Source organism: Mya arenaria, chromosome 5, assembly GCF_026914265.1.
Source record: "Mya arenaria isolate MELC-2E11 chromosome 5, ASM2691426v1".
Lineage (NCBI taxonomy): Eukaryota > Metazoa > Mollusca > Bivalvia > Myida > Myidae > Mya > Mya arenaria.
Genome location: NC_069126.1, coordinates 38,357,862 through 38,377,258, shown reverse-complemented (window position 1 = coordinate 38,377,258; position 19,397 = coordinate 38,357,862). Strand labels below are relative to the sequence as shown.

The window sequence follows — 19,397 nt, the reverse complement described above, 5'->3', positions numbered from 1 at the left end:
AGCGTCTTGTCCCTCTCAGATGAGAAAAATCTGTGAAAACTCCATCCACCAACTGTCACTAGTGTCAGCTTCTCGGCAAGGACTTTCTTTATTTAAAGGTCCTTTGTAGCTGGGCATTAAATTCTTCCACAACTTCATTTACTGATAACGTTAATGTTTCTATGCGTATCAATGATTTTGAAGTGAGTTCGTCAATTAGAATCAATTTGAAATAATTAATATCACATGTATTGTAGCTAACATCAAATGCCGACATCTTGTTTGGAAGGCCTAGGACGACGTAATTCCAATGATTCTGATTGGCTTACATCATATTCAACCGCAGTGAACATCCAATTAAAACAGCGGTTATAGACGCGGAATAGTATAAAATTTGACAAATCGTCTCCGAATCGTCATCAGTCATTTTTTTCGAACCCGAGTAAAAATGACAGTCAGCGGCTAGAATAACAAGAGGCCCAAAAGGGCCTATGCTCTACTGGCATGGCTTTTGTGGTCATATCAAATCAGGGCATGTATGTATGGGTAAAAGGCAACAGACATATAGTTTATGTTTTGTGTTTGGGTTACCTGAAAACGAAGCACGTTCAACATCTGAGCCCAGAAAGTATTGTAAGCAGATTAGTTGCATGAACTATTTTAATATGTGCCAAGTAAAAGTCATCTGACAAAAAAAAAAATGCTTTCAAAACTGTACTCATAGTAAAAATTTCTGTAGTTTTAAAAGTTAAAAAAAGTTGGTCAAAAGGTCAAAGTCAAGGGCATCCTAGGACAACATTGATCAATTTGAACAAACATTCACAATCAATCGTGCTGAGATGGATGCACGAACACACAAAAAGATTTTCAAACCTTTCCAGATTTATGTTTACCAAACCTGTGAACCCTGGGTGTGGCCAGTAATGACCACCAGGTGCATAACTTAAACATTCACAACCAATATTGTTAAGATGAATGCGCAAACTACAGAACTTAAAGCTAAAAAATGGCCTTTGGGCTTTCAACAAGAACAAGGCAGAGTAATTCACAAAATCAACTGCAGAAGCAAATCAAATTGTCTCTCAAAATCCTAGACTTGCAAATTGTCTCCCTTAACTCTAGACTTGAATTTACATGTACATGTAAACTTGGCTAAAAATAGAATTCACTAATGCAGACCTGGCTAAAAATAGAAACCATTTCTTTATAACTTTCATGGCCCATAATCTAATCATTCATGGGCGGATCTGGCTGGTTTTCGAAAGGAACCGAGCTCTAATGGATATCTAGATACTGTACAAGTTTCATCGAGATACAATCAAAACTAAAGAATGTATCGTGTTCACAACCAATTGTATACACAATAGCATTTTTTTAATATTATTAAGGGCTATAATCTAGGCATGCATGGGCGGATCTGGCTGGTTTTCGAAAGGAACCGAGCTCTAATGGATATCTAGATACTGTACAAGTTTCATCGAGATACAATCAAAACTGAAGACTGTATCGTGTTCACAAGCAATTGTTTACAGACGCAAAGACGCACGGATGCACATACTATGTACACATTACCATCGCATAAGCTCTTCTGGCCTTTGGCCAGTAGAGCTAAAAATAACGATATAACTTTTATTTTTATTTGGTTTTGGAAAATAAAAGGGTCGGCGCTCCCGTAAACCACATTATAAAAAAATGATGGCCTAACTTGGTTATTCAAGTAGGTTGGGTGGTTGAGTATCATTGTATAAAGTCTCAATGCAATACATGAAGTAGTTGCTGAGATATTATCCTATGTGTGCTTGCATAAAAAACCTTAACCAGAATTTCTAAGTCGCATAATAAAGGGGCAAAAATTATATAATATGCAAGAGCTATCTCCTTGAATGGTTGGGAGCCTATGTATAACGTTTCAATGCATTACATGATGTATTCGAATTTCTATGTCGAAAAAAGGGCCATTATTTGAATTTAATGCAAACTAGAGTTATTTTGCTTGGTTATTTCAGTAGATTGGATGGTTGAGTACCATTGTATAAAGTCTCAATGCAATACATCAAGTAGTTGCTGAGATATTATCCATGTGTTAACATACAAGACCTTAACCAGAATTTCTAAGTCGCATAATAAAGGGGCAAAAATTATATGATACGAAAGATAAAGTTATCTTACTTGATTAAATAAGAAGGTTAAATGGTTGGGAGCCTGTGTGTAAAGTTTCAATGCAATACATGGTGTATTTGCTGAAGCATTGACTTAAAGGTGGTTACATGCAAAACCTTAACCAGAATTTCTATGTTGAATAAAAAAGGGCCATTATTCGAATTTAATGCAAACTAGAGTTATCTTACTTAGTTATTTAAGTAGATTGGATGGTTGAGTACCATTTTATAGTCTCAATGCGATTCATCCAGTAGTTGCTGAGATATTAACCTATGTGTGCTTACATGCAAAACCTTAACCAGAATTTCTGAGTTGAATAATAAAGGCCTATAATTTGCATTAAATGCAAACTAGAGTTATCTAACTTCGTTAATTGAGTAGGTTGGATGGTTGAGTACCATTGTATCAAGTCTCAATGCAATACCTTAAGCAGTTGCTGAGATATTAACCTATGTGTGCTTGCACGCAAAACCTTAACCAGAATTTCTAAGTCAAATAATAAAGGCCTATTATTGGCATTAAATGCAAAGTAGTGTTATCAAACTTGGTTTATTAAGTAGGTTGGACGATTGAGTACCATTGTATCAAGTCTCAATGCAATACCTCAAGTAGTTGCTGAGATATTAACCTGTGTGTGGTTGCAAGCAAAACCTTAACCAAGGGGTGAGGCTGACGCTGACGCCGACGCTTGGGTGAGTAGTATAGCTCTCCTTATTCTTCAAATAGTCGAGCTAAAAAATAACATTAAGAGTTATTTAAGTGAACATTTACTTACTTGTTTTTTGGCTATAATCATAAAATTTGTGTTTAACTTAACCCACATTCCTTAAACCTCTCCATCAAGGCAGAATATGCTGCAGCACCACAACTGTGGTCATCAAAGTGGACACCTGAAATGTTGTATTTACAAAACATCTTAAACTGAATATGGAAAAGATGGTTTGTTATACAATGGAATTAATCACAAAGCTCACAGAATAAGGTCACAGTATAAGGAATTCAAGTGCTAATACTATTTACATAACAACTTAGAGCTCTCTAAAATATTGAGGATAAGGGAATATCTATAACCAAGTTTTTTAAACATTCCTTATTCCCCTAACAAATGCTGTTCGGTAAGTTTGTCTATTTGCAACCATTTATACTCAGAACTAGAACTCCGCGAGTCGGATGTGTCGCCTGACAAATTATTTACTGTCGACATAAGCAAAGGGCCACAACTATGTGATAAAGCATTAATAAAAATGTTGCAATTTAAACATATCTTTACTGATGACGATGCCTGGTTTTATATTTGTAAAGGGTCATGCAATGAGATGTTATTTTAAAGCAAAACAGGAAGTTGGCCATTTTGTTGTTGTTGTTGATTAATCATGACCCCTTGTTGTATTTTTTAGAGGGTCACTCAAAGAAGCTTCCTGTAAAGTTTCATTGAATTTGGAGTGGTAGTTTCAGAGGAGATGTTTTTTTTAAGCAAAACAGGAAGTCAGCCATTTTGTTGTTGTTGCTGTTGTTGTTGATCAATCATGACCCCTTGTTGTATTTTTGTAGAGGGTCACCCAAGGAAGCTTCCTGTAAAGTTTCATTGAATTTGGACTAATACCTTCAGAGAAGATGTTTTTTAAAGCAAAACAGGAAGTCGGCCATTTTGTTGTTGTTGTTGTTAATCAATCGTAACCCCTTGTTGTATTTTTGTAGAGGGACACCCAAGGAAGCTTCCTGTCAAGTTTCATTGAATTTGGCCTGGTAGTTTCAGAGGAGATGTTCTTTAAGCAATTGTTGACGGACGGACGACGAACAAAGACCGATCACAATAGCTAAAAAAGTGTGCAATGTAAAGCTAAACATGAAAATTAACAAAGGGAAATAACTCTAATATGGAAGCAAGAGATACAGATTTTGTGCACTGCGATCCCCTTCAATAAGAACTATCTATCCATAAAGTTTCAAGTTGATAACTCTTATAGTTTTCGAGAAATGCCCCGGACAAAATTTAAGCTTGAAAATTAACAAAGGGCAATAACTCTAAACATATAGATGCAAGAGTTACGGTTTTTGTGCACTGCACTTTCCCTCAATCAGACATACCTACGGAATAAGTTTCAGGTTGATACCTCCTATAGTTTACGAGATATGCCACGGCCAAAACCTAAGCATGAAAATTAACAAAGGGCAATAACTCTAAAAATATGGCAGCAAGAGTAACGTTTCTTGTGCACTGCACTTGCCCTCAATGAGATCTATCTAGCTATGAAGTTTCAAGTTGATACCTCTTATATTCTTCAAGATAAGCCCCGGACAAAACTTTAAGCATGAAAATTAACAAAGGGCAATAACTTTAAAACTAAGAAAGCAAGAGTTACTGTTATTGTGCACTGCACTTGCCCTCCATGAGATCTATCTACATATGAAGTTTCAAGTTGATAACTGTTATATTCTTCAAGATATGCCCCGGACAAAACTTTAAGCATGAAAAATAACAAAGGGCAATAACTCTAAAAATATGGAAGCAAGAGTAACAGTTCTTGTGCACTGCACTTGCCCTCAATTAGATCTATCTACATATGAAATTTCAAGTTGATACCACTAATAGTTTAGGAGATATACCCCGGACAAGCGAAAATGGGACGCGGACGCCGCCGCTGCCGACAAAAGTAACCCCTATATGTCGTCTTTTCAGGCGACACAAAAATGGCATTATGTAAAGCTACCTTTAACGCTAATATCTGATCACTCTGTGGAATATCTATCCAGTAAATATTGAAGGCTCCTGTACATGTATTTTAAATCCCACAATAACAGATCAGTATTACGACTACTTAGCATTTATAAAAAAAATGTGCACACTACACACCATGTCATTCATACTTTTAAAGAACAAACTAACACCAGATCTAGTGATATTTAAACTCAGCATGTATATAGGTATGCAAAACATTTCTATGAACTCAGTAATGTCCAATAAATTATGACCTTGCACTTGTGACTTACTTCACAACTGCCAGCATAATAATGATCATGATATTTAAAGATGCACTATTACTACCAATTCAGATTTAAGATATTTATTACAATTGTTTTAATATACCAAAAAGGATAAACAGATGTTGAAAAGAATGCTGTTTATGAAGGATACCGAGCCTTATTTAAAAGAAATGTGCAGAAAACACAGTATTTCTACCTTATGAGACGACAGTAGATCACAGTAAATCTTTTAGCATTCACCTATCATTTAATATTTTTGCGTTTTCAGCTATTAGATACATGGTTATAATCTTGTTAATAGTAATCAAAATTTTCCATAAATGCATTATTTAGAAGTAGTTGAGGGTGTATCACTCAAAATTTATGTTTGTTTTACATGTATAAGTATTATTTTGAATAAGAGTGTCACTTTAAATATCATCAGAACATCAATAAATAGCTTGATTTTAGGACAAAATGAATATCAGAACTAACAGGGACACCAATAATTCTAAATGCTTGTAGAAACTTAATTGTTAACATTCATTTTAATACAATATTTGCAAAATGTATTTCAATATTTTCCATATCATTTTTTTCAAAAGCACATGTGGTCTGTTGCACCAGTACAACTCTAAACACATCATTTCCTAAAATATGTACCAAATAGTTGTGGCAGAAACTTCATAACATACATCTGGATAATGAATTACAGTAAGTTTTCCTTAAACTATGCTGACAAAACAAAACATTTTTTGTCAAATGACAATTTAACATCACTTCTTTGAAGGTTTGACAGAATAGTCTTTGCTGCCTTTAGCACTAGACAATTTTTTTTTCTACTACATGATGCATAAGTGTTAACAGCTGTTCTCAGATAACTGGCTGACCATATGCTTATTTTTGCAATATCATAAAGTCATTTCTTACTTAACTCATGCCTTTTCTGCTCACACCTTTCTACACCTTTTATTCCCTTCTTCATTCTGCTTTCTGCACTCTCAAGGAAGACACTCCCTGCGTAACGTACATTACAACCTCATTTCTTTTTTTCAGCGCTGTCCCCAGGTTTTATGTAGCTTCTTTTAGCAATACTTAGACACTACACAATACATTATTAAATTCATCTTCTTCATTTTTCAAGGACTTCTCCTGTATGTCAAAGTTTTCATTTAGTTTTCTAATTTCTTCTTGTTTCTTTTGTAACAGTTCTCCTTCCATCATCTTTTCCCCCATAGCCATTTTCTTTCTGTCTGTTTCTTCCTTTCCCTTTCTCAATCTTTCATAATACATTTCTATGCCTTTTGTGTCAAATTGACTTGTGTGTTGGAAATCTGAACATTGTGCACACCCTAAACCTGACTTACTTTGTCCTTTGCTAGTCTCAGCCCATTTATGGCCTCAAAACTAAGGTCTGTTCTTTCTGGGGTAACAGTGTTTCTGTTGTCAGATAGTGACCTTTCAACTTCAGCATTTCCATTAGCAAGAGTAAGTGCTGACTTTACTACCTTGTTCATAACAGGGTATTTCAGATGACCACTTTTTGTCTTCTGGCCAACTTTTTGTCTTCTGGCCAGTCGGCCAACTTTTTGTCTTCTGGCCAGTCACCTTGTTCCAGTAATGATCAATTCTTTCATAGTAAACATCATCATCTTCTGACCATTGTAGTGGAATGTCAGAGGGGCTATACTATAACCATGCATTCATAAGGTATTGAAGCTCTTGCAAAAGAGATTTCACTGACCTACTTACCCTCCAGTGCTTTCAAAAAATCAGTATTTCAAGGTAAAGAAAGTATGTATGTATGCTTAATTCCATCTCCTAGTGAAAGAGAACAAGATTTCACCTCAGTATTTCAACATTGGGGACAGACATGTAAGATTTATACCATGCTCTTTTGTCTTACCTTTAAGATTTGATGTTCAGCATACTCTTCATCAAAGGTGTCCAAATGGATAACCATGGGTGTACAACAGCAATTCTGAATGATGGTTTGGAGGACAAATGACAGTCTTAAACTGTAAATAAACAATATCTAAAGGCAGTATCAATCCTTTGAATGCTTTCAAACATATAACAGGGTCACTTTTTAAGAAAAATATAGGATTTTTTTTCAAAATATAGGAATATGTAGGAAATATAGGTTTTGAAAAATATAGGAAATTTCTCAAAAATATAGGAATATAGGAATTGGTTGACGGCCTGCAGTTAGGAATACATATCTAAAGTTTAAATGCAATACATGATGTTAATTTACTGAGATAATGACTTAAAGGTGCTTACATGCAAAACCTTAATCAAGGTGTGACACCGACGCCAGGGTTAATAGTATTCTTCTAATAGTCTAGCTAAAAATTCAGTATAATAAACAAGAGAGCCCTGAAGGCCCTGTATCGCTCACCTGATCCAATTCAAGTGTGAAATAAGTGTTTTCAGGGCGAGGCCAATTTTGACAGGGGGAGGGAATAAGTGTTTTTCAGGGCGATGGAAAGTGCAACCAGAGGGGACTTAATTAAAACAAATTTAGGACTAGTTTTCAATGCTACATGTTAAATATTAAAGTTGAGGGTATAACAGTTTTAGAGAATTTGAAATGTCAGTCTGTTGGTCTGCTACCTTAGAAAGGATGCATACTTGTCTTTGTTTGTACATTTTTATTTTCTGTTCTTGTTATGGTTGTTGGAGTATAAACATGAAAATTGTTTCATTTAATTCAGAATGTAATTTAGCAGTGAGTGTGATTAAAACACTTGTTCTACATGAAAATGCACGAAACATTGAAAACTTATTATACATACTTTTGACTACATCATGGAAGGACTTTTTTATTAAATTACAGAGTATATTTTCAATAAATCTGCAGATAATCATGAGGTATGGAATCAAAACATTTATACCTGCTGGAACTAAAAAATAAATTACTTAGATCCTTCCTAGTGACCAAGTTTTTTTTAATACCATGGATGATTTTTTTAATATCACGGATGACCCAGTTGCAAACCTTACCTTGCTGTAATAAGTACATTCTGACCAGGTTTCATATTGATAAAGTAGAAAATATGGCCTCAACAGTTTTTTAACAATGTTTTAAATGATTTGACTTCATGACCTACTGTATTTTCTCGACTATAAGACGGGGAAATTGGGTCCAGTTTTTTAACCCCAAAGTAGGGTCTTATAAGCGAGTCAATAAGATATTAAAAAAAGATTCAAGTCAAAATCAGTAAAATTTTACAGTATATCGTCTGCTGATACAAGTAAGGGGCGATAAAGTAAACAACAACACGTAATCTCTTCCCTGTGCGTGCTCTGACGTCACACAGAGTACCGTTTAATCTGCATTTTTTCTCATCGCGCGTCAGTATAATCAGTTTGACAGATATATCAAATCATTAAATTGGAATCTTAATATGATGTAGGTACCTAACTGTCAATCTGATTAAGCAAACAAATGACAATGCGAATATGAATCCTTTTATGATGTTCGTCGCCAATCAAGGGACAATATTGCCTATTAAGCATTAGATCTATTGCTAAACAGGGACAATATTGCCTATTAAGCATTAGATCTATTGCTAAACAAACATGGTGTTATTTGCGGTTTATTGATCACAACAAAATGATCAATCTTTTGATTTTAATTGGGTCGAATTAAAAACATAAACGCAATTCTTTAATAATATTTATTGATGCCGAAGAACTTCAGTGGTGTCTTCACTAAAAATGATAAACAAAAACAAACATAAGTTGTTATTGATTAATTATTACAATTCGGATAAGTAATGACCTGTCCTGCAAACTTAAACGCGTAACCATGTACTAATTTTTAACCTACCTCCAAATAGAGAGCTCACAATTGATCGCCATTTTCTTTGAGTAAAACAAAAACAGTTACCGCGAAAGTTGATAATTGTCCGTTGAGCTTGAACATTTTAAACATTCGGTGGAATTTAAGCATTTCAGATTTGCTTAAAAATTTACCCCGTCTTATAAGCGAGTCGAAACAAAAAGCACCAGATTTCATGGGCAAAGTTAGGGGGTCGTCTTATAAGCGAATCGCCTTATAGTCGAGAAAATATGGTAGTTTTTGAACTCAGGTTACCCAGTTTCAAACTTGACATAGACTTCATAAACACAAACATTCTGACATAGTTTCATGGTGATCAAAGAGAGAATGTAACGTCTACAGTGTTTACAATGTTTTTCTATGATTTGACATTGTGGCCTGGTTTTTGACCTCTGATTACCCAGTTTCAAACTGTACCTAAAGATCATCAAAAATAACATTCTGATCAAGTTCCATGAACATATGGTCATAAATGTGGCCTCTGAATGTTAACATGCTTTTCCTATTATTTGACCTGGTGACCTAGTTTTTGACCGCACATGACCCAGATTCAAACTTGCCTAGAGACCATTAATATTAACATTCTGACCAAGTTTCCTGAAGATGCAGTCATAAATGTGACCTCTATAGTGTTAACAAGCTTTTCCTTTAATTTGACCTGGTGACCTAGTTTTTAACCCCAGATGACCCAATATTGAACTCGTCCAAGATTTTATTGAGGGTAATATTCTGACCAAGTTTCATTAAGATTGTGTCAAAATTGTGACCTCTAGAGTGTTAACAGTCAAATTGTTGACAATGGACAACGGACGACGGACACAGGCGTTCACAATAGCTCACCTTGAGCACTTTGTGCTTAGGTGAGCTAAAAATTAAAGGGCAATAACATACATGCCATTTGCATTAGGAGGATGTACCATTTTGCCTATTTTGACCTTTTGCAACATCGGTACGTGTACTATGCTCACTGATTAGTATATGTCATATACATATATGATTAACTAGCATAGAAAAATATTTCATAGAAAAAAATATATACATGAGAAACAATTTTATAGGCTTACTTTAATGTCCATTAAGACTTCTTACTATCAGATTAATAGAGTTAATGGAATTCTTCTTCTTCTTTTTAGTTTCTTTCAATTTTCTTTGTCATTTTTCGATAAATGTCAATGTCATGTATGTACTAACGAAGTGAAATTTGTACTTTTGGACTGGAGACAAACAAACATAGGGGTCATCAACTGGTCAAGACCAACCTGCATATCAAGTTTGAAGTTCCTGTGTCTAAGTAAATAGTTTCTAGGTCCAAGCATTCTTTAGTTATTGAGCAGAAGAAGTGTGAGGTATGGTCTAGTGACCAACAAATTATTTCTCATCTGAAGGACACTGTGATCATGACCTATTGACCTCAAAATCAAAAGGGGGCATCTACTAGTCAAGACCACTTAGCAAACCAAGTGTTCTTTAGCTATTCAGCAGAAACCAATATTTTACCTCAAGGTCACTTTGACCTATTGGCCTAAAAATAAACAGGGGTCATGTACTTGTCATGACCAAATGGCATACAGAGTATAAAGGTCCTGGGTACATGCGTTGTTTAGTTATACAGCAGAAAAACATTTTTTAACCTCAGTGTCACTGTAACCTCTACTGTGACCTTCACCATCCCAAAATCAATAGGGGTCATCAACTAGTCATGACCAACTGGCATACCAAGTATGAAGTTCATAGGTGCAAGCATTCTTTAGTAATTCACTGGAAACTGGCTGACTGGCTTGCTGGCTGGCTGGCTGGCTGCCTGACTGACTAACTTACTGACTTACGGACAGACTGATGGACAGAGCAAAAACAATATAAAGACATAAATATTCTCACTCAAAGGTAAACTGAATTGACAAAACACATCAATGAGCAATACATACAGTCTTTTTAGATCCTTGTCCCAAGCAACTTCAATGAAGCTGGATCTCGAATATGGACTGGCACGAGTGATCTTTCGTATCTTTGCCAGGTCACTGCAATACACACATTTTTGTTAATTTCAATCATAACTAGAGATTGCTATTTTGAAAGAGCACTTGTCTCTCCCAAAAAGGTGAGAAATATTCAATGATGAACATGAAACTTGTACTTTGTGACTGGAGATGTACAAAAAAGGGGTCATCTACTGGTCATAACAAACCTGCATATCAAGTATGAATTCTTGGGTCCAAGCGTTCTTTAGTTATTGAGCTGAAAGAAGTGTGATGTACAGATTGGTGACCAACAACAAATTGTTTTTCCCCTGCAAGACACTGTGACCTTGGCCTACTGACATCAAAATCAAAAGGTGTCATTTTTACTAATCAAGACCAACTAGCAAACCAAGTATGAAGTTCCTGAGCCTACGTGCTCTAGTTATTCAGATGCAATTCATGAAAGTCCTCCATAAAATCTTCCTACATACCAATTTTGGACAGTTTGAACTGTTATTCTTTTTTAAAATAACAGTGACCCTATACTTGATCCTATGAACCCCATACACATTCCATAAAATATTTCCAGTATAAACTCTTCCTAAATACCAAGTTTGGTCAAAATATGTCAATCCTAACTAAAGTTATTCAGTACAAACCATTTTCTATTTTTAGAAATATTGACCCTGACTTGACCCTTGAAGCCCCAAATGCAACTCCATGAAAGAGCTCCATGAACTCTTCCTATATACCAAGTTTCGTCGCAATATATCAACACTAACTTAAGTTATTCAGTACCAACAGTTTTTCTTTTTATAGTTACAGTGACATTGGCCTTAAACATAGGAGCCCCAAACACAATCCCATATATCGCTATATATAACCCTATCTAAAGATATTCAGTACCAACCATTTTTCAGTATTTAGTAACTGTGACCATGATCTTGATCCTAGGGCCCCTAAACGCAATCCCATGAAAGGTCTCCATAAACTCTTCCTGTATACCAAGTTTGGTCACAATATGTCAACCCTTACTAAAGTTACTCAGAACCAACGGTTTTTCTATTTTCAGTAACAATGACTTTAATTGATCCCATGGAAACTTTCCATAAACTATAATTAAATACCAAGTTTGGTTGCAATATGTAAACCCTTACTAAAGTTATTCAGTACCAATTATTTTTTATGTCACTATATGTCAAACCTATCTAAATATATTGGATACCATAGGTACCAAAATCATTGTGTATAGGACGCTATAACATACAGGGCGCATCCAAACAATACGAGAAAAATCAAGAGAAAAACTTAATACAACTCATGACATATGAGGTATGTTCGGAAAGTTCCCGGACTGTACTAATAACTGTTATTTTTCAACGTAGAGCTTTGAAACTTCGGTCAAGTTGAGACACATATATATTCATTTTGATAATAAGCGGACATTCGCCTAAGTCAATACAATCTAAAAATATTGTATCCATAGCAACATAATATTTGCTGTTGTGGAGCAAGCCTTATATATACCTATAATGTTCACATTAAACGCTTTAAGGAGGAACGCGAGTCAACATCCGACGACGAGAGATGTGGGAGGCCGGCACTTGTGGCGAAAAAGCGTGAAAAGTCGGTAAAGTCGATGCTTGATAAGGACCAACGAGTGTTTACACGGGAAGTGGCCGAGGAATGTGACATTGGGGTAGCAACAGCTTATAAGTTAATTACTGATGAGTTTAAGATGACAAAGGTGTGGGCACGTTGGATACCAAGGTTGTTGGATCGCAATCAGATGAAGGATAGGGTGAATAAATCATTGAACTTTTTGAGGTCCTATCGACGTGTAGGGGACAGATTTCTTCAAAGAATAATCACAACGGATGAAACGTGGTTTCATTTGTTCGACCCAGAGACTAAACAGCAATGGTCTGGAAAACATCATCTTCACCACCACCAAAGAAGGCCCCGGTGACGAAATCGAAAGGAAAATTCATGTTCATCGTATTTATGGACACCAAGGGTGTAATCTTGACACCTGTGGTCCCGGTGGGCGTTACCGTTAATGCAGCGTATTATTCAAAGGTAAACATTTTTATAAACATATTTATAAACGAAATTACACATTTATATAAACATGCTATGACTCAAATATAGAGAACTGATGCATAAATTCAATTATAACAGCAGTGAAATGGTGTAACCTCACAATGCATTATTTTTCAAAAAGTCAACTTGGTATTTAATTTTGTGTTATTTATTAAACATGTCATGAGGCGGGATATGCTCCAAGCACTGCGCAAGAAGAGGCCCGGCATGGAAGAGGGCATAGAAAATGTTCTCTTCCACCAGGACAATGCCCCAGCGCACAGGGCCCGGTACACAGAGTTGGAGTTGGATGTTCTCGGTATCGGCAGGTTGGAGCACGCCCCCTACAGCCCAGACCTTGCGCCACTTGATTTTGCGTTTTCCCAGCCGTCAAAGCCCAGCTACGCCGAATCCAATTCGACGATCTCGAGAGCCTACGTCGTCACGTGCAGACAATAATGTCTTCATTTGATAAACAATGGTTTCAAACTGTTTACACATCATGGGTCAGGAAACATGAACGCTGCGTGCAAGCACATGGCCGCTTTTTGGAGAAAGAGTAAACTGAATTGATGTTGACGTTATAAATTTTAACGTCGGGTTGCTCCGCCATATCGTTGGTACATGTTTTAAATTTATTGTAACTATTTTACTGTTATATGTATGGAATCGAACTTTTAGAGTGAGATGGAATAATAGATGTGGTAAATCCGTACTTAGTTTCATTATAATACAATGAGCCTTTCAAAAGCAATGCGTTCTGTCCGGCGACTTTCCAAACATACCTCGTATATAAGACACAATAAAAAAGTGTCAAAATCGGCAGCCGCCATATTTGTTTAAAGGTTATTAAATAGTCCAGTTTATGTACATAAATAATAAAATATATTGAAATAACAATGGTACAAAGCACATAAATAGTTATCTCATGTTGCTCTCTTCTAGGCTCTTTATTGAACAGCCATATATTGTACTTAAGTGTTTTTAACACCCAAATTAAGTATTTCAAACACCGTCACTGAGGGGATAATGGGACAAAGAACACTGTCATTGCAAGTCACGAGTCTATAATAATACCAACACCGCATAACTGCTGGTCTATCAGGGCTCTCACTAGGCTGAAACTTTTGGGAGAAGTCCGACTTCTCCTCCAGTCAAATTAGGGAAAAGTGGGGAAACTATTGGGAGAAGTCAGACTTCTCCCTCCAGACAAATAAGGGAGAAGTGGGGAGACTTTTGGGAGAAGTCAGACTTCTCCCTCCAGTCAAATTAGGGAGAAGTGGGGAGACTTTTGGGAGAAGTCAGACTTCTCCCTCCAGTCAAATTAGGGAGAAGTGGGGAGACTTTTGGGAGAAGTCAGACTTCTCCCTCCAGACAAACTAGGGAGAAGTGGGGAGACTTTTGGGAGAAGTCAGACTTCTCCCTCCAGACAAATTAGAGAGAAGTGGGGAGGGATTTTGGAGAAGTCAAGACTTCTCCCTCCAGTCAAATTAGGGAAAAGTGGGGAGACTTTTGGAAGAAGTAAGACTTATCGTAACACCTGATACAAATACCACACACCTCAGATAATGTTCACATTCAAGTTGATCGCTTTTGCTATATGAAATGTTCATAAAAGAATGTATCATTTTTGGCTCAGCAAAAGTGTATTTGTGTATGTCACATAGTTTATCTCCAAATAGCATCTAAAATAAAACAAAAACCAAGACAGCTTAGCATTTGAAACAATCAGAATAACCTTGTAAATGAACTGTCAAAATACATTTAATGCAGGGGGGTGGGGCGAATCTTAATTTGGTATGATCGGGATTAGGTATGTATGTCACATTCAGCTCTACTGTTATTTACTTGTCTTTGGTAAAATAATTTTCAATATGCTGACATTTTAGAACCAAATGACATTTAAAATAACTGTCCTTGATGAAAAATTTACCAATACATAATAGAAGGTTGAGAAATAAACTTGTAAAATTGTTCTGACCAATTGGCGATATCCCCGAATTTTCTGATATCATAAACATGAGGAAAATACCGTAAGTAAACTCTACATAAAGCAAAAAAAAAAAAAAATTGTGATTACAAAACAATATGAACATTTCACTAAAACCAATGAAATATTTGTAAATATGTCATGTTAGGGATTTTACTTTTTATTGTTTGATTAACGAACCGCCATGATTGAATATGTTCATAGGAGGAGGAAATAAAATAAAAAAATAACATTTCAAAATCTTGTTTTAATTCAAAAATTTAATACTTTAAACAACAGGGATCAATCTTACCATCAGTGCTATATAAAACAATAGTTTTCTTTCAATCACTGAACAATGACTGCCTGAATAGAGTTCACATCATAAAATCTTAACAGCAGTTCTACATTGATCATTAGTTGGCCACTGTTTTATTATTGTACATTTAACAAATCAGACGGTCAAAAAATGTCAAATGTCTGGAAATACAAGTAAACCTTAAGAGCGAATACCAAATGACATGCAGGGCTCTGTGGAAATGCAAGTAAACCTTAAGAGCGAATACCAAATGACATGCAGGGCTCTGTGTTGATACAATTCGGGGTCAAATTAATTGTCATAAAGGTTCTGTCAAAATCAGAGGAAGAAAACGTATCACCTGCAAAGACTGTCAATTCATTTGTAATTATGATGTCCACGACAAAGAAATTTGATTGGGTACCTCCTGAAACGTATTATTTTGGCAGTTATTGACTATGACTAAATGTTTTTATTTGTGCTGGTGCCACAGACCTATTATATTCCGTGTTTGTGCCGTACCAAAAAATGCTGCACATAATAAGTTCAAAATAGTTTTTACCTTCTTTTGCTGTGTATAACCTGGGAAGAAAAGTGTGCTCTGGTTTGGGATTCGAACCCACAACCACCGGAGCAGTATCTAGTCAGTATTACCAGTCATGTGATAATGCAAATGAAACTTAAGTGTTTAATATAAAACTTATGTTAAGAGTGTGAACAGAACCTAGTCAGTACCTACTATCATGTGATAATTTAAATAAAACTTAATAAGGCATTATATTTTTTTATTCTTTGCATTGACAGTCTTTGTAGGTGGAACGTTTTCTTCCTCTGTTTTTGACAGAACCTCTATGACAATGAATTTGAACCCGAATTGTATCAAGAGTGAGCTCCCAGCAAGTAATTTGGTATGACGATCTCCCTTTATGTTTACTTGCATTTCCAGCCATTCGATATCCACATATACTGTAACCAGTCTACCATGTTTCTTCGACATTCTGAACTTGTCGGCCATTTAGATAAAATCTAGAAGCACCGCAATGCGACGAAACCAGGTTTTTGTTATGGGCAATCAGAAATTATAGCAAATTCATTTGTTGTATGAGTAAGTTCAATCTGCAGCATCATATAAGCTATATTCACACTAAGATTCATCACTATCTATCAATTCTAACTAAGTTGTTGGGCAGAAAAACATTTTTCTATTTTTAGTAACAGTGACCTTGACCCCACCCCCCTCAAAAGAAATTCCAAGCTTGCTTTTCACATAAGCTACTAGTACCTACACACAAAATTTCGTCAATATCTATCAATCCTAACTAAAGTTATTGGGCAGAAACCATTTTTCTATTTCTAATTACAGTGACCTTGACCTTAACTCCACCCCCCTAAAAAGCAATCCCAAGCTAGCTCTGTACATAAGATACCTACACACCAAGTTTTATCAATATCTATCAATGCTAACTAAAGTTATTGGGCGGATACCATTTTTAAATTTTTAGTAACAGTGACCTTGACCTTAGCCCCACCCCTCTCAAAAGCAATCCCAAGCTAGCTCTTTACATAAGCTACCCACACACCAAGTTTAATCAATATCTATCATTGCTATCAAAAGTTATTTGGCAAAAAACATTTTTCTATTTCAAGTAACAGTGACATTGACCGTAGCCCCTCCCCACTCAAAAGCAATCACTAGCTAGCTCTTCACATGCTACCTACACACCAAGTTTCATCAATATCTGTCAATCCTAACTAAAGTTATTGGGCGGAAACCATTTTTCTATTTTTAGTAATAGTGACCTTGACCTTAGCCCCTCCCCACTCAAAAGCAATTCCAAGCTAGCTCTTCACATAAGCTACCTACACACTAAGTTTCATCAATATCTATCAATGCTAACTTATGTTATTGGGCAGAAACCATTTTTCTATTTTTAGTAACAGGTGACCTTGACCTTAGCCCCACCCCCCTCAAAAGCAATCCCAAGCTAGCTCTGTACATAAGCTACCTACACACCAAGTTTCATCAATATCGGTCAATGCTAACTAAAGTTATTGGGCAGAAACCATTTTTCTATTATAAGTAACAGTGACCTTGACCATTTTTCTATTTTAAGTAATAGTGACCTTGACCTTAGCCTCTCCCCACTCAAAAGCAATCCCAAGCTAGCTCTTCACATAAGCAACTTACACACCAAGTTTCATCAATATCGGTCAATGCTAACTAAAGTTATTGGGCAGAAACCATTTTTCTATTTTAATTAACAGTGACCTTGACCTTAGCCCCACCCCCCTCAAAAGCAATCCCAAGCTAGCTCTTTCCATAAGCTACCTACACACCAAGTTTCATCAATATCTAACAATGCTAACTAAAGTTATTGAACAGAAACCAATGTTTGATGCCCGCCCGTCCGCCCGCCCGTTTGCGATTATTGCAATAATACACTTCACTGGCAATCAATTTAATCTTAGATCAATAAATAGAACTCTAAAATACTACATTTAATTAATGATATAAATAAAAAATTTACAAACTACTTCAATTGTATCGGCATACATCCGAGTTTTTTTTCAATAAAAATGGCAGAGGAGCTCCGAATTGTTTCTTCAAGCATTCTTGTCCAATCAAACGTCTGGATACAAAAATCAGCACTTACGATTGGATGACTTATAGACGACGGGCTATAGAAACGATGAAAAGTTGATCTGGAAGGAGTTGTCTTTCTTTCCCCGACACTTTATTTTAATCGACAGGTAAAATACGGTGCCGAAGGAATAAAAAACTTCGCGATTTCCAATTTCATTTATTTTCTGAAATTGCATTTTTTTGAGTGGTGGGTTTTGTTAAACGAACAATAAAAAAAACAGTGGGCTTATTGATTTTCTTAGCGCCACCTTGCCAATGACCAGATGTCAATGACTGTCTGTTTCAAAAGCAACAATGTTTAAAAAGGGTGCCTTGTTTTTACAATACACTTTTAATTATTTTTTAACTTGATTAATGCTTGACAAGATTTTTCATAATTATGTCACTTTTTCTATGTCATTTTAAACAAGATACATCATTTGATCAGGGTCTTCTCAATGTACATTCCGATTGGTTGACTTGAAATAGCTCAGCTTACTGGCGATGTTTCGGTAATTGGATGATACACAGCCCAGTTAGGAGATTTCCGATTATGAATGGCTATTTACGATGGTTAGACTGATGGGACAGTGGCCAAATACACGCTTATTGACAGATTTACAATGTGCTGAAATTGTCGACTAGTCAATATTGCTTTGATGATACAAATGGGCGAAGTCTGGGAATTTTAGGCAACCACTTTGCCCAAATTGCCCCATCGCGAGAGCCCTGGTCTATAATGATATCAACAATACACTATTAGTTAAAGCATAAAAGGATGTCATACTCATCTGTGAGCAGATATTCTGACTTTGCAGACTGCATGTCCATGTAGTTGTTGTCTGTATACTGGAAATAGTCTGTTTGTGCTTGAAGAATATCTGCAAATATCACAATATACAACATTAAGTCTTTGTAAGTATGGGGTTAAACTTCAAAACAAGAGCTGTCCATATTTATTATGAATGACCCCAAATGAGCCTTATCTGATGGAAAGATATTTTTTAATAACAATATAGATTGTATAAAAGATTGAGTAAGTCCTATTCATCATAACACAGTTGGGAAACAGAGTATTCTAGTTGTGGCTTCCATGACTCTGTTATATAGCCTTTAATGCAGGATATAGAGTATTATTGGTATAAACTGCCCTTTGAAAACCTCCATGGTAATCCTTCAAAACAAAATGGCAGATTGTGACACCTAGTTGAAACCTATCTATTTAGTATTTAAGATATATTGATCTAAACAAAACTAGAGCTATCACTGGATGTAGCTAATGCTCCAAGCGTAATAAGAAGTATCACTTGGAGTGATGTATACTCCTTGAATGCCCTATGCGAGAAGGCATCAATTATGTTAATAGTCCTAAATTTTACTATATAGAAATAAGAACTATAACATCTGTGACATAAGGCATGATTATTATTAGTCTTTAAAAAAAAGCATAGCAGTTTTTAATTGAGTTGACAGTACTAATAGCAGGAAATTGACTATTTAAATAAATGTTTAGTATT

At 35.8% G+C, this 19,397-nt stretch overlaps 1 protein-coding gene across 1 annotated transcript in view; it reads right to left on the bottom strand.

The window, feature by feature from the left end:
- The window catches only part of LOC128234618 (zinc transporter 9-like), a 308,991-nt gene that overhangs the window by 192,150 nt on the left and 97,444 nt on the right, over window positions 1–19,397 (bottom strand). The window contains exons 6-7 of the mRNA XM_052948969.1: window positions 18,668–18,761; window positions 10,876–10,968 (exon numbers count right to left, since the gene is read on the bottom strand). Of these exons, the coding sequence (XP_052804929.1) occupies window positions 10,876–10,968; window positions 18,668–18,761 (187 nt within the window). The remainder of the gene's footprint in view (window positions 1–10,875; window positions 10,969–18,667; window positions 18,762–19,397) is intronic.